The sequence below is a fragment of the Triticum dicoccoides genome, chromosome 2A, assembly GCF_002162155.2.
Source record: "Triticum dicoccoides isolate Atlit2015 ecotype Zavitan chromosome 2A, WEW_v2.0, whole genome shotgun sequence".
Lineage (NCBI taxonomy): Eukaryota > Viridiplantae > Streptophyta > Magnoliopsida > Poales > Poaceae > Triticum > Triticum dicoccoides.
In genome coordinates this window covers 143059195-143073185 of record NC_041382.1, presented here as the reverse complement: position 1 = coordinate 143073185, position 13991 = coordinate 143059195, and the positions used below count along the sequence as shown (strand labels likewise).

The 13991-nt window shown below is 45.7% G+C and overlaps 1 protein-coding gene across 1 annotated transcript; it reads right to left on the bottom strand.

Moving 5' to 3' along the window:
- Positions 1-12982: 12982 nt before the first annotated feature.
- LOC119359177 (mitochondrial import inner membrane translocase subunit TIM17-2-like) lies at positions 12983-13767 on the bottom strand. The gene has a single exon (XM_037625484.1). The coding sequence runs from the start codon at positions 13750-13752 to the stop codon at positions 13156-13158; it is 597 nt and encodes a 198-aa protein (XP_037481381.1). The 5' UTR covers positions 13753-13767; the 3' UTR covers positions 12983-13155.
- Between the last annotated feature and the right edge of the window lie 224 nt (positions 13768-13991).

Genomic DNA, 13991 nt, shown 5'->3' with positions numbered 1-13991 from the left:
AGCACCCAAACACCGGTCCACCCACATATCAAATTATCAAAGTAACGAACGTGAATCATATGAGCATGATGAAAACTAACTTGACAACAATTCCCATGTGTCCTCAGAAGCGCTTTGCTTTATATAAGAGTTTGTCCAGGCTTGTCCTTTGCTACAAAAAGGATTGGACCACCTTGCTGCACCTTGTTTACTTTTGTTACTTGTTACCCGTTATGAATTATCTTATCACAAAACTATCTGTTACTGATAATTTCAGTGCTTGCAGAGAATACCTTGCTTAAAACCACTTGTCATTTCCTTCTGCTCCTCGTTGGGTTTGACACTCTTACTTATCGAAAGGACTACGATAGATCCCCTATACTTATGGGTCATCAGCCACCCAGTGCTGCAAACCTCCACCCATTGAAGCTGCCACGGCTGTCACCGGGGTGCTGCAAGGGTGGAGACCACACGGGGGATGCTCCAACGCTGCCTAGGACAGGCGACAGGACCTAGCTACATTGTTTTGCTATGACCAGCAAGGTATTTTTCTAGAACCAGCAACATCAATTGTTGGAACCGGGGAGCTAGCATGGGGAGGGGGCATGAGAGCTACAACCTCCTACGCCGAGAGCTGCAACCACCCGCAAAATATGCTACTACCGGCAACCAAAAAAGTTACGACCGGCGAACTGATTTGTTACAACCATCGAACATGAAGCCGCAACTCGTCTTTGAGAAAGCTACTACAGGCAATGAAAAAAGCTACTTGTAGGATCGAAAGTATGTCTAGAGGGGGGTGATTAGACTACTTGACCAAATAAAAATCTAGCCTTTTCCCAATTTTAGTTCTTGGCAGATTTTAGCTATCTTAGCACAAGTCAAGCAATCTCCACACAATTCAAGCAAGCATGCAAAAGAGTATATGAGCAGTGGAAAGTAAAGCATGCAACTTGCAAGAATGTAAAGAGAAGGGTTTGGAGGATTCAAACACAATTGGAGACATGGATGTTTTTGTCGTGGTTCCGATAGGTGGTGCTATCGTACATCCATGTTGATGGAGACTTCAACCCACGGAGGGTAACGGTTGCGCGAATCCACGAAGGGTCCACGAAGAAGCAACCTTGTCTATTCCATCACGGTCGTCGCCCACGAAGGACTTGCCTCACTAGCGGTAGATCTTCACGAAGTAGGCGATCGCCTTGCCCTTACAAAATCCTTGGTTCAACTCCACAATTTTGTCGGAGGCTCCCAAGTGACACCTAGCCAATCTAGGAGACACCACTCTCCAAGAAGTAACAAATGGTGTGTTGATGATGAACTCCTTGCTCTTGTGCTTCAAATGATAGTCTCCCCAACACTCAACTCTCTCTCACACAAGAATTGGATTTGGTGGAAATAAGATTTGAGTGGAAAGCAACTTGGGGAAGGCTAGAGATCAAGATTCATATGGTTGGAATGGAATATCTTGACCTCAACACAAGTGTAGGTGGTTCTCTCTCAGAAAATGTGTATTGGAAGTGTAGGTATGTTCTGATGGCTCTCTCCACGAATGAAGAGTGGGTGGAGGGGTATATATAGCCTCCACACAAAATCTAACTGTTACACACAATTTGCCAAACTCGGTGGGACCGAATGGTTAAACTCGGTTGGACCGATTCAGCAAACCTAGTGACCGTTAGGATTTTCGGTGGGACTGGGATGCAACTCGGTAGGACCAATATGGTTAGGGTTAGGGCATAACATAATCTCAGTGTGACCGATTACACAAACTCGGTGGGACCGATTTTGGTAATAAGCTAACCAGAGAGTTGGTCAGGTAAACTTGGTGGGACCGATTCGCTCATCTCGGTGAGACTGAAATGTTATGAAAGGGAAACAGAGAGTTTACATTGCAATCTCGGTGGGACCGTTCGCTCATCTCGGTGAGACCGAAATGTTACGAAGGGAAACAGAGAGATTACAATCCCATCTCGGTGAGACCGAGATCCCTATCGGTGAGACCGATTTGCCTAGGGTTTGTGGCAGTGGCTATGACATTTGAAACTCGGTGGCGCCGGATAGAAAGAATCGGTGGGGCCGAGTTTGACTTTTGGTTTAGGTTATATGTGGATGTGGGAAGGTAGTTGAGGATTTTGGAGCATATCACTAAGCATTTTGAGCAAGCAAGCCATTAAGCAACACCTCATCCCTCCTTGATAGTATTGGCTTTTCCTATAGACTCAATGTGATCTTGGATCACTAAAATATAAAATGTAGAGTCTTGAGCTTCAAGCTTGAGCCAAACTTTTTGTCATTAGAATTTTGAGGGATCCACTTTCCTCATCCATGCCATGCCATTCATTGAGCTTTTCCTGAAATATTAATCTTGGAATAATGTTAGCTCAATGAGCTATATGTTGTTAGGAATTACCAAAACCACCCAGGGATAGTTGCACTTTCAATCTCCCCCTTTTTGGTAATTGATGACAACATATAGATCAAAGCTTTGACAAATGATAATAAGAGTGAAAGATATTGTCGCTTTGAGAAGTATGTGAAAAGCAAGAGCTCCCCCTAAATTTGTGCATATCTTAAGATTTGCTTTGGACTGCAAATGCACAATGAGTGAGGATCATGGGTTACTCTTCCATGTCACATACATCTTGTTGGAGCGCTCAAAATAATAAAGATTGAATACATGCACTCATCACCAAGCAAAGTGAATGATCATATAAGGATAAGTAAGATAATATCATCTAACAAGCATAAGTGTAGCTTATGATCAACCACATGATCATCAATGTCTCACAGATAATAGCATAGTATCTCAAGCAATCAAAAGACAAACAAAGTTCAACCACCAAAGCAAGAGAGAATAAAAAGCAAGGCTCTCTCTCGAAGCCTATGATCTATACATGTTTCTCCCCCTTTGGCAACAAGTTACCAAAAAGTTCATAGAAAATGCATAGCACTAAAACATCTCTCAAGCTTGGTCTTCAGGTGGTGGCGTAGATATGGCTCCTTGGACGAAGACTTCAGTTGATGTGGATGGAGCTGAAGGAGTTGGTGCTGGAGCTGGTTGCGTTGAAGCTGTAGCTGGTGCAGATGAAGTGGCTCTAGTGTCTGGAACAGGCACTGCAGCAGACCTCTGAGCTCTAGGCACTCTGGCAAATGCATCAGTGGTTCTCTTGCCCTTCCTCTCCTGCATATCATCTTGAAGTTGCTCCACAACAGACTGAATCTCAGTTACCTTCACATCCAAGTCATAGAATTTTTGCTCCACGATTCTTTCCAAGCTCTCCTGGTTTCGAGTCAGGGTGGCCAGTCCCTTCTCAATCCTCAGAGTGGATGCAATCAGGTAGCCAAGCTGATCTTGCTTGCTCTTCAGGAGATACTGAGATGCTTCTTCAGTAGTTGGCATCCTTGCAGCCTTTTCAGCTTTTGCCTTCTCCTTCTTGGCTTGTGCATGCACAGAAATTGGTTCATTCTCGTTCATAACCACAATGTTGTCCTCAAAGTCTGGATAGATAGGCATGTGCTCCTTGTCCAGCAGATATGTACCAGTGCCCATCTTGGAGTTGATTAGCTCCTGGATTTGTGGGGCATACCCACAACTCCTCTTCTGATCTGCAGCTGTCCTCTTGATAGTTTCAACTATTAGGCTCATGACTTTGAACTTCTGTGGGACATCAAAGATGTGAAGCAAGTTAATTGCATGGCCTCTGATCATCTTGTGATCACCTGACTTTGGCAAGAGAGTGTGCCTGAGGATCCAGTTGATCGTTGGCAGTCCTGACAGAAGAAAATGGATTGACCCAAACTTGAAAGTCTCAAGAGCTTTGTCTGGGATCTCTTTGTACATCTGTGACATAGAATTGTGATCCATCTTTTTCTTGGCATAAACATCCAAGTCATCTTCACTTTCCTTTGGGGCATTGATCAGATTGGCCCATTCCTTAATAGTTGATTGGTATCTTGTTCCTTCAGACATCCAAACTATTCTGCCATCTGGATAGAAATGTGTTGTGGAGTAGAATTGCATAATGAGCTCATCATTCCAGTTTGTGAGCTTCTACCCAACAAAGTCTGCAACTCCACATGCACTGAAGCTGTCATACACTCCAGGATAGTGTTCTTCATTCTCCTTCATGTAGGTCCAGTCGACCCACCTCATATCACACACTATAGGCTTCTTGTCCAACAAAATTGTCTCATAGAAATCCTGTTGTTCCTTTGTGTGGAACCTGTAATCAGCAGCAGTCCTTCTCCTGGTGGTATATGGATCTGACTCTCTCCATAGCCTCAACCCTGAGTCTCTCCTGATCTTCATGTTCTCAGCCACAGGATGAGCATCATTGTGGTCTGGAATCTTGGGTTTGAGCTTCCTCAGGACTTGTCCTTCATCATCTTCATCAGCAGCAACTTCAGGCACTAGGGCCTTGTTCTTCGCAGTAGCTAGTATACTCCTGGTATTCCTCTTAGGTGCACTCTTGGGCTTGGAGGCTGCTTTGGGTGCTTCTTTGGGCTTTGATGTTGCAGCCCCTGACTTTATAGCATCACCCATCAGCTTTTGTGCCTTGGGTGTTGGTGCAGCAACCTCTTCTTCTTCCATCATGGAAGCCTTTCCAATCACTCTGGCCATGGTCTTCTTGACCCTTTCCTTCCTTTTCTTTCCTTCTACAGCAGGCTCTTTGGGTTTGGATTCCAAAGATGCTTGAGTGGTGGCTCTGGCTTTTGACATGGGTTGTCTTCCTGCTGGCCTTTTGATCTTCATCCCTGGCTTAACTGCAGCTGAGCTGTACTCCTTCTTGTGCACTTTCTTCTTTGATGTGGCATCATCCTCAGTGGCCACATAGTCTTCATCCTCAGACTCTGAAGTTTTCTTCTTCCTTGTTCTGGTGGCAGCTTTGGGCAAGTTGCTGGGAGTGCTCCTGCTTCCATCATCTGAGCTGCTAGAGGGACTAGTGCCCTCACTCATGGGAACCTACTCCTCTTCCTTGTTCTGACTGTCACTCTGATCAGACATGATGCAAACACTGACAGCAGACCCTGTGAATAGATATAGATGAGATAGAGTGGATGAGCATCACAAAATGCAGAGGTTTTTGCAAAAGAATGAGTCAAAAACTTAGTTTTAGTTTTCCATAGAAAGCATTTCGGATCAACCGATTTGTAAACTCGGTGATATCGAAGCAGCTGTTGGAACCTAAACTAGTGAACTCGGTCAGACCGAGTCACAGTTCGGTGGCACCGAGACTGCTAGGGTTTCACAAAGTCCTGAACTCGGTCACACCGATTTGCAATTCTTGGTCAGACCGAAAATTACATGTGCAATGGCCTGAGCCGAATCGGTGGTACCGAGTTCCACAACTCGGTGGGTCCGAGATGGTTTTGGCGGAAACCTAACCCTAAATTTTCAATTCATGACTAAACTACGGAGTGTTTTGACTGGATAAGATCGTTTCAATCGTGGCAAGATTCATGGCAAACACAATGTGCTAGGAATCAAATAGGGATAGCACAGTCAACGAGTTCATACCCTAGTTCGGCGATGAACTCGCTACGGCGGCAACGGCGGGGATGATTCCCGTTGACGGCGGCGGAGACCAGCGGCAGGAGGCGGCTGGCAACGAGGAAGACGATCCGGAGACCCTGGAGGCAGAGCAGGCTAAGCGCGGGCGAAAAGACTTCGGAGAAATTTCCAAAAGTTTTGCCCGTGGATATATATAGCTCAACCCTGTCGGTGTGACCGAAAGGTTCAAATCGGTTGCACCGAGATTGAAAACCTAGATCGACTTAGTGATCTCGGTATGACCGAAATGGATGAATCGGTCAGACCGAAACGCACAAAGAAGTTTTGGAAGTTTAAGTCTATGACGAATCGGGGACTCCGAGTGCTCCTTGTTCTGGTGGCAGCTTTGGGCAAGTTGCTGGGAGTGCTCCTGCTTCCATCATCTGAGCTGCTAGAGGGACTAGTGCCCTCACTCATGTGAACCTACTCCTCTTCCTTGTTCTGACTGTCACTCTGATCAGACATGATGCAAACACTGACAGCAGACCCTGTGAATAGATATAGATGAGATAGAGTGGATGAGCATCACAAAATGCAGAGGTTTTTGCAAAAGAATGAGTCAAAAACTTAGTTTTAGTTTTCCACAGAAAGCATTTCGGATCAACCGATTTGTAAACTCGGTGATACCGAAGCAGCTGTTGGAACCTAAACTAGTGAACTCGGTCAGACCGAGTCATAGTTCGGTGGCACCGAGACTGCTAGGGTTTCACAAAGTCCTGAACTCGGTCACACCGATTTGCAATTCTCGGTCAGACCGAAAATTACATGTGCAATGGCCTGAGCCGAATCGGTGGTACTGAGTTCCACAACTCGGTGGGTCCGAGATGGCTTCGGCGGAAACCTAACCCTAAATTTTCAATTCACGACTAAACTACGGAGTGTTTTGACTGGATAAGATCGTTTCAATCGTGGCAAGATTCATGGCAAACACAATGTGCTAGGAATCAGATAGGGATAGCACGGTGATCGAGTTCATACCCTAGTTCGACGATGAACTCGCTACGGCGGCAACGGCGGGGATGATTCCCGTTGACGGCGGCAGAGACCAGCGGCAGGAGGCGGCTGGCGACGAGGAAGACGATCCGGAGACCCTGGAGGCAGAGCGGGCTAAACGCGGGCGAAAAGACTTCGGAGAAATTTCCAAAAGTTTTGCCCGTGGATATATATAGCTCGACCCTGTCGGTGTGACCGAAAGGTTCAAATCGGTTGCACCGAGATTGAAAACCTAGATCGACTTAGTGATCTCGGTACGACCGAAATGGATGAATCCGTCAGACCGAAATGCACAAAGAAGTTTTGGAAGTTTAAGTCTATGACGAATCGGGGACTCCGAGTGCTCCTCACACAGAGTGGTTCGAATCTGACTTGATCAAATTTTGTGATGTAGCATGAATAGAGTTTGAGACGAGAAAAGCATAGATAGCTAGAGAGGGTTCTTAGGCATTCTTGTCCATCCACTTGGCAAAAGAAAAGAAACCCAATCAATCAAAACAACAAGTGGATGTCCTCGAATGAGTAAAATATGCAATCAACATGCTCACACAATAAAATGGCAATTGAAATATGTGGCAAAGCATGCACAACCAATTCTAGCATCTATCAAACAATTTGCGATGACTAGGTCATCTATATATGAGTATATTGACTTAGGAGTCAAATGAGAACATTTGATCATAGGTCATACTCATCGTTTAAGCACAAGTAGGGTTAGCACTTTTACATAAAGCATTGTTGTGTTCACACCATTAGAGTTGCTTTAGCTCAATTCTTAGAGTAAAGCTCCCCCTAGATGTGAGATCCCCCCTAAGAGGGATGAACTAACTTTGGGTATTGTCGATGATGACTTCATGTAGATGTTGAAGATGTGGATGCTCAATGTTGATGTAGATCATTTGAAGCTATCCATTGGAGTGAGTTGCACTTTCAATACCTACACGGGTTAGTCCCACAAGGAACAAACAAGGATATCTATACACATAAAGTGATGCACACACAAGATGATGTTTATGAAAGATTTTAGGTTACCTTGTCCCTTGTCTTACCAACAAGAGGGTTTGTGACTCCTTGAACTAGTGCAAGATGTGGAAGTTGATTGCACTTGTTCTTGCCAAGATGATAAGAGTGAAGTATGTTGGCGGAGTCACCCTCAAGAACTCTCTAGTTCTTCTTCTTCGGGATCCACACCATCTTGATGGGAATCCTCGGTGTTGTAGTTGTACTTGATGAAGTGGAACTTGAAGTAGTCTTGGGAACCCACTTGACCAAGGCCTTAGGAGCTTCTTCAAATGCATCAATTTCCTCTTGAAGCTTGTCCTTGCCTTTTTGCTTGTGGTCTTGTGGTGGAAGATCATCTTGAGCTTGTGTCCCTTTGAAAGAAGTAGGATCACACTTCTCTTGTTGAGGAACAAACTTCGTCTTGGGGTATTGATCTTCTTCCCACTCAACTCCATTAGCATTGAACTTTCGTTCAAAACCAACACCTTGATTCTTCCGGTGCCTTCCTTGCTCGCGTACAATTTCCTCGAATTGCTTACTTCCGGCAAGGCTCTTGTAAACACCTTTCTCTATAATTCCCTTCAATAAGCTATTTTCTTGCTCAAGTGTAACTTGGCTAAGAGAATCATTAGTGGAATCAAGAGAACTACTAGAAGCAACAATATTGGATTTAGCATGATTATTGTTACTACTAGAGGAAGAATCTTTCTTGTTCTTGTTACTAGACTTGACTTGAGGCATGTAAGTGGATAAGAGTAAACGCTTGGCAATGTAAGAAGAACTTTTCTTACGAAGATCATAATTGATTGCTTTTAAGAACTCATGCTCTTGCTCAAGGTTGAGCTTTTCAAAGCGTAATTTCTCATGAGTCCTTAAAAGTTCTCGATGATCTCCTAAGATAGTTTCATGAGCTAACTTAAGAGTGTTTAGTTCTTTAGTTAGAGACTCAATCTTCTCCTTATCATTGTCATTTGTTTTATCTTGATTAGCATGATTAATTGACATTTCATCACAGTATTCATCACTAGAGTTGTCAACAAGTAAATCATCATCACCTAACAAGTCATCTTCATCACTATTGAAATCAACATACTCGGGGTGTGATACCTTTGGGCCTTTAGCCATGAAGCATGTTCCAAATCCTTCATTTGGTGAGTCAAATATGTCATAGGAGTTGGTTGTCACAAGTGCTAGACCGGCAACACCTTCATCTTGAGTATATTCGGAGTCGGAGTGATAGCTTCTCTCGGAGTGGTTGTCGGAGTCGGAGCCGGATACCCATTCACCAACATGAGCTTGATGTCTTTGTTTTGTGTAGCTCCTTGATGACTTGTCCTTTCTTTCTGAATCCTTGCTTCTCCGTGAGGGTCTTCGTTCATAACGATCATCTCTACTCCTTCTTTCTCTAGATGGTGATTCTTCTCTTCTACTTCTTCTCTTGGGAGAATCTTCTCTTCTCTTGTAGGGGGCCGTACACTCATTGGAATAGTGTCCGGGCCTTCCACAATTGTAGCAGTTTCGCTCTCGACTAGAAGATCTTTTGTCATTGTAGGACCTTGACTTGGAGCTTCTCTCTTTACTTCTACTCTTGTAGAACTTGTTGAAGTTCTTCACCATTAAGCTCAATTCTTCATTGAAGGTTTGTTTCTCACTCGATGATGTGGGGGCTTCACATGAGGCTTTGTAAGCACCACTTGATTTGTTGTGAAGTTCCTCTTTATCCTTGAGTGACATCTCATGAGCAACAATTCTTCCGATGACTTCCGTTGGCTTGAGATCTTTGTAATTTGGCATCATTTGGATCAATGTGCACAAGGTATCATATTTTCCATCCAAGGCTCTTAGGATCTTCTTGATGATGAATCTATCGGTCATCTCTTCACTCCCTAAGCCGGCAATCTCATTTGTGATAAGAGCAAGCCTAGAGTACATTTCAGCAACACCTTCACCATCCTTCATTTTGAACTTGTCAAGTTGACTTTGAAGCACATCCAATTTGGATTCCTTGACGGAGTCGGTACCTTCATGCATATCAATCAAAGTATCCCAAATTTCCTTTGCATTCTCAAGACGGCTGATTTTGTTGAATTCTTCGAGGCAAAATCCGTTGAAGAGGATATCACAAGCTTGAGCGTTGTATTGCAGCATTTTCAACTCTTCCGCGGTGGCTTCACGGTTCGGTTCTTTCCCGTCAAACAATTCACTTTGCAAGCCAATACACACAATAGCCCAAACGGCGGGGTTATGTCCAAGAATATGCATTTTCATCTTATGCTTCCAACTAGCAAAATTAGTGCCATCAAAGTAAGGACCTCTACGGTGATAATTTCCCTCGCTAGACGCCATACTCTCCTAGGTTGTGAAACCAAGGCTATGACTGCGAAAAGCTATGAAAATCAAAGCAAATGGAGACCAAAGCTCTGATACCACTTGTAGGATCGAAAGTATGTCTAGAGGGGGGTGATTAGACTACTTGACCAAATAAAAATCTAGCCTTTTCCCAATTTTAGTTCTTGGCAGATTTTAGCTATCTTAGCACAAGTCAAGCAATCTCCACACAATTCAAGCAAGCATGCAAAAGAGTATATGAGCAGCAGAAAGTAAAGCATGCAACTTGCAAGAATGTAAAGAGAAGGTTTTGGAGGATTCAAACGCAATTGGAGACACGGATGTTTTTGTCATGGTTCCGATAGGTGGTGCTATCGTACATCCACGTTGATAGAGACTTCAACCCACAGAGGGTAACGGTTGCGCGAGTCCACGGAGGGCTCCACCCACGAAGGGTCCACGAAGAAGCAACCTTGTCTATTCCATCACGGTCGTCGCCCACGAAGGACTTGCCTCACTAGTGGTAGATCTTCACGAAGTAGGCGATCTCCTTGCCCTTACAAACTCCTTGGTTCAACTCCACAATCTTGTCGGAAGCTCCCAAGTGACACCTAGCCAATATAGGAGACACCACTCTCCAAGAAGTAACAAATGGTGTGTTGATGATGAACTCCTTGCTCTTTTGCTTCAAATGATAGTCTCCCCAACACTCAACTCTCTCTCACAAGAATTGGATTTGGTGGAAAGAAGATTTGAATGGAAAGTAACTTGGGGAAGGCTAGAGATCAAGATTCATATGGTTGGAATGGAATATCTTGACCTCAACACAAGTGTAGGTGGTTCTCTCTCAGAAAATGTGTATTGGAAGTGTAGGTATGTTCTGATGGCTCTCTCCACGAATGAAGAGTGGGTGGAGGGGTATATATAGCCTCCACACAAAATCTAACCGTTACACACAATTTGCCAAACTCGGTGGGACCGAATGGTTAAACTCGGTCGGACCGATTCAGCAAACCTAGTGACCGTTAGGATTTTCGGTGGGACTGGGATGCAACTCGGTAGGACCGATATGGTTAGGGTTAGGGCATAACGTAATCTCGGTGTGACCGATTACACAAACTCGATGGAATCGATTTTGGTGATAAGCTAACCAGAGAGTTGGTCAGGTAAACTCGGTGGGACCGATTCGCTCATCTCGGTGAGACCGAAATGTTACAAAAGGGAAATAGAGAGTTTACATTGCAATCTCCGTGGGACCGATCGCTCATCTCGATGAGACCGAAACGTTATGAAGGGAAACAGAGAGATTACAATCCCATCTCGGTGAGACCGAGATCCCTATCGGTGAGACCGATTTGCCTAGGGTTTGTGGCAGTGGCTATGACATTTGAAACTCGGTGGCGCCGGATAGAAAGAATCGGTGGGGCCGAGTTTGACTTTTGATTTAGGTCATATGTGGATGTGGGAAGGTAGTTGAGGATTTTGGAGCATATCACTAAGCATTTTGAGCAAGCAAGCCATTAAGCAACACCTCATCCCTCCTTGATAGTATTGGCTTTTCCTATAGACTCAATGTGATCTTGCATCACTAAAATATAAAATGTAGAGTCTTGAGCTTCGAGCTTGAGCCAAACTTTTTGTCCTTAGAATTTTGAGGGATCCACTTTCCTCATCCATGCCATGTCATTCATTGAGCTTTTCCTGAAATATTAATATTGGAATAATGTTAGCTCAATGAGCTATATGTTGTTAGGAATTACCAAAATCATCCAGGGATAGTTGCACTTTCACTACGACCGGTGGACATTTTTGCTACAAACGACGATGACAGACGGCTGCAACCGTCGAACGGGAAGCTGCAACCCGCCTGTGAAAAAGCTACTATCAGCAACGGAAAAAGCTACCACCGATGGAGATTTTTGCTACAATCGACGTTTGTGGCCGGCGGCGGCTATATCCGATGATCGAGGAAAGATGCAACCTGCAAATAAAATTGCTACAGCCGGCAAACGAAAAAGCTACGATGCGCGGCGAGTTAGGATGGCCACCACATAGAGCTGCAATGGTCACCATGTCGTTTGAGACCATGGTTGCAGTTGCGCCGAGCTGGAACCGTGGTTGCGTCTTTGCTGCATATGCAACTCGGGACTCCTTTTGCTACAAACCGCGGATTTCCCCCGATTTGCTGCATCCGCGACGACGAGCCGGCAATGACGAGATGGTTGGCGGGGGAAACGGCGCTCGGGAAGCTGGCACGATGGGCGGCGCCCTCTCCTGCAACGCACACAAATCCGGCGCGCGTCGATGGATGAGGCACCGCTGTGTGGGGGATTGGTTGTGGGGGATTAGCAGTGTTGACTGAGGTAAGAGAAGAAAGCCCCCCAGATCTAACGGCCACGCGGTCTCGCATCGAATGGTAGGCAGCGGGCCGGCCGAAAGTTGGGTCGTCGCGTCGGCGCAGAGTAGTCGCCAAGCTGAAAACCAAAGTTTCAGATTCCTCGCCTTGTCCAAGTCATGTTTTATAAAAAGAATCGTATGATTGACATATTGCAATATAAAGAGGCCCACGTTCACACGGTGCGGCACTACTCTTGTGATTTGAGCATTCTATTTAGCACATTCGATTAGGATGGCTAACATGTGAGCAACAATGTTGATTAATATTGGAGACAGAGAGTCACCCTGGCGTAGTCTTGTCAAAAAGTAATAACCTATGTCATTATTAACTTTGATAGCCATACTACCTCTAGTGACAAAATTTTGGATCCATTCATGTCATTACTCAAAGAAACCTCTCATTCCAATGGTCTGTTGGAACAACGGTCATTTGGCTTTATCATAAGTCTTTTGAAAGCCGGTCTTGAATACTACCCAACTCACATTCGTCTAGTGCATGTCAAGGACGGTTCCAGGATAACTACTCAATCGAGTATATTTCCTTCTTATATGAAAGGCGTTTGGGATGACCGAACAATATAATGGGCTACCGCGCTGAGCCTATTAGTAGGAACTTTAGTGAAAATTATGAAGTTGAGATTGAGGAGGCATATCCATGTGTATGTTGGATTCTAAAGTAGCCACAAACTGTCACAAACTTAACTCTGTATCATCGAGAGTGCAGGAATGGAAAAACCAAGCCAAATCCGTGCAAGTTTAAAGTACGCGATAATTGCCATCTCTTCCCGTGAAAGTAGAAGAAACAAGGAACGGATCAAACTGAAAGACTGCACATTTTCCTGAAACCGAGTGAAAGTTGCAGACCAGAGAGCAGTCCAATCAACACCGCGCGCACCTTCTTTTCACTTGTACTCAGATGATGATGGCACCGGAGGACTGGGTGCCTCAAAGCTTTCTAATACCTCCGACTTGCCGCCACTGCCGCTGCTGGCCTTCTCCTCCTCCTTGCCGAAGAGGCCGCCAAACCAGCTACCCCCACCGCTCGAGCTCGCGACGTCTGCAGGGGACACGGCTGGCCGAGGCGGGCATGGGGTCGCCGCGGTGGCCAAGCTGGGGTCATGAGCAGGGCGCGGCCGCGGCGGGGGGTTCTTGTTTGCGTCGAAGACACGATTTAGCATGAGGGCGCCGCCCTCGATGAGCGCGAGGAGACAGCCGCCATAGACCGCCCTGCGGCCTGCAACTCCGAGGCCCATGCGCAGGTGGAGGAACCCGTGCGTGGCGGCGCCGGCGACGACGGAGTTCCAGGGGTCCTCCTTCTGGCGCACGGAGACCGCGGCGCAGCTGGTGATGGAGAAGACGGTGCCCCACACGGCGAAGCTCCCGCCGATCCGCGGGGCGTTCGACCGCACGGCCTGCATGCCGCCGCTTATTCGCGCGCCATTGGGCGAGTTGTGGAGGCCCTTGAGGAGGTGGATCACAGAACCTCCCACGGCGCCCATGGCGAAAGTACCGCCGGCGTCCTCGATGATGCGGTCCGGGCACGGGTCTCTGTCCAGAAGAGGCGCCGACATGGCATCAGCTGCGTTGTGGTAGAAGTAGGGTTCGATCGATCCACTCTTTCATGAGCCGGCGGTTATGGCGTTGTGATCGGAGTTTTTTTTTTTAACTTGTAGCACACTTTATATTCAACTCAAATAAGGGATACATCAGAAATAAGTTCAGCTGTAATAAACTGTGG

What these genes read in the sequence shown, in the direction of transcription:
- LOC119359177 (XM_037625484.1), bottom strand. Translation starts at nt 13,752, where the DNA reads ATGGGCGCCGTGGGAGGTTCTGTGATCCACCTCCTCAAGGGCCTCCAC.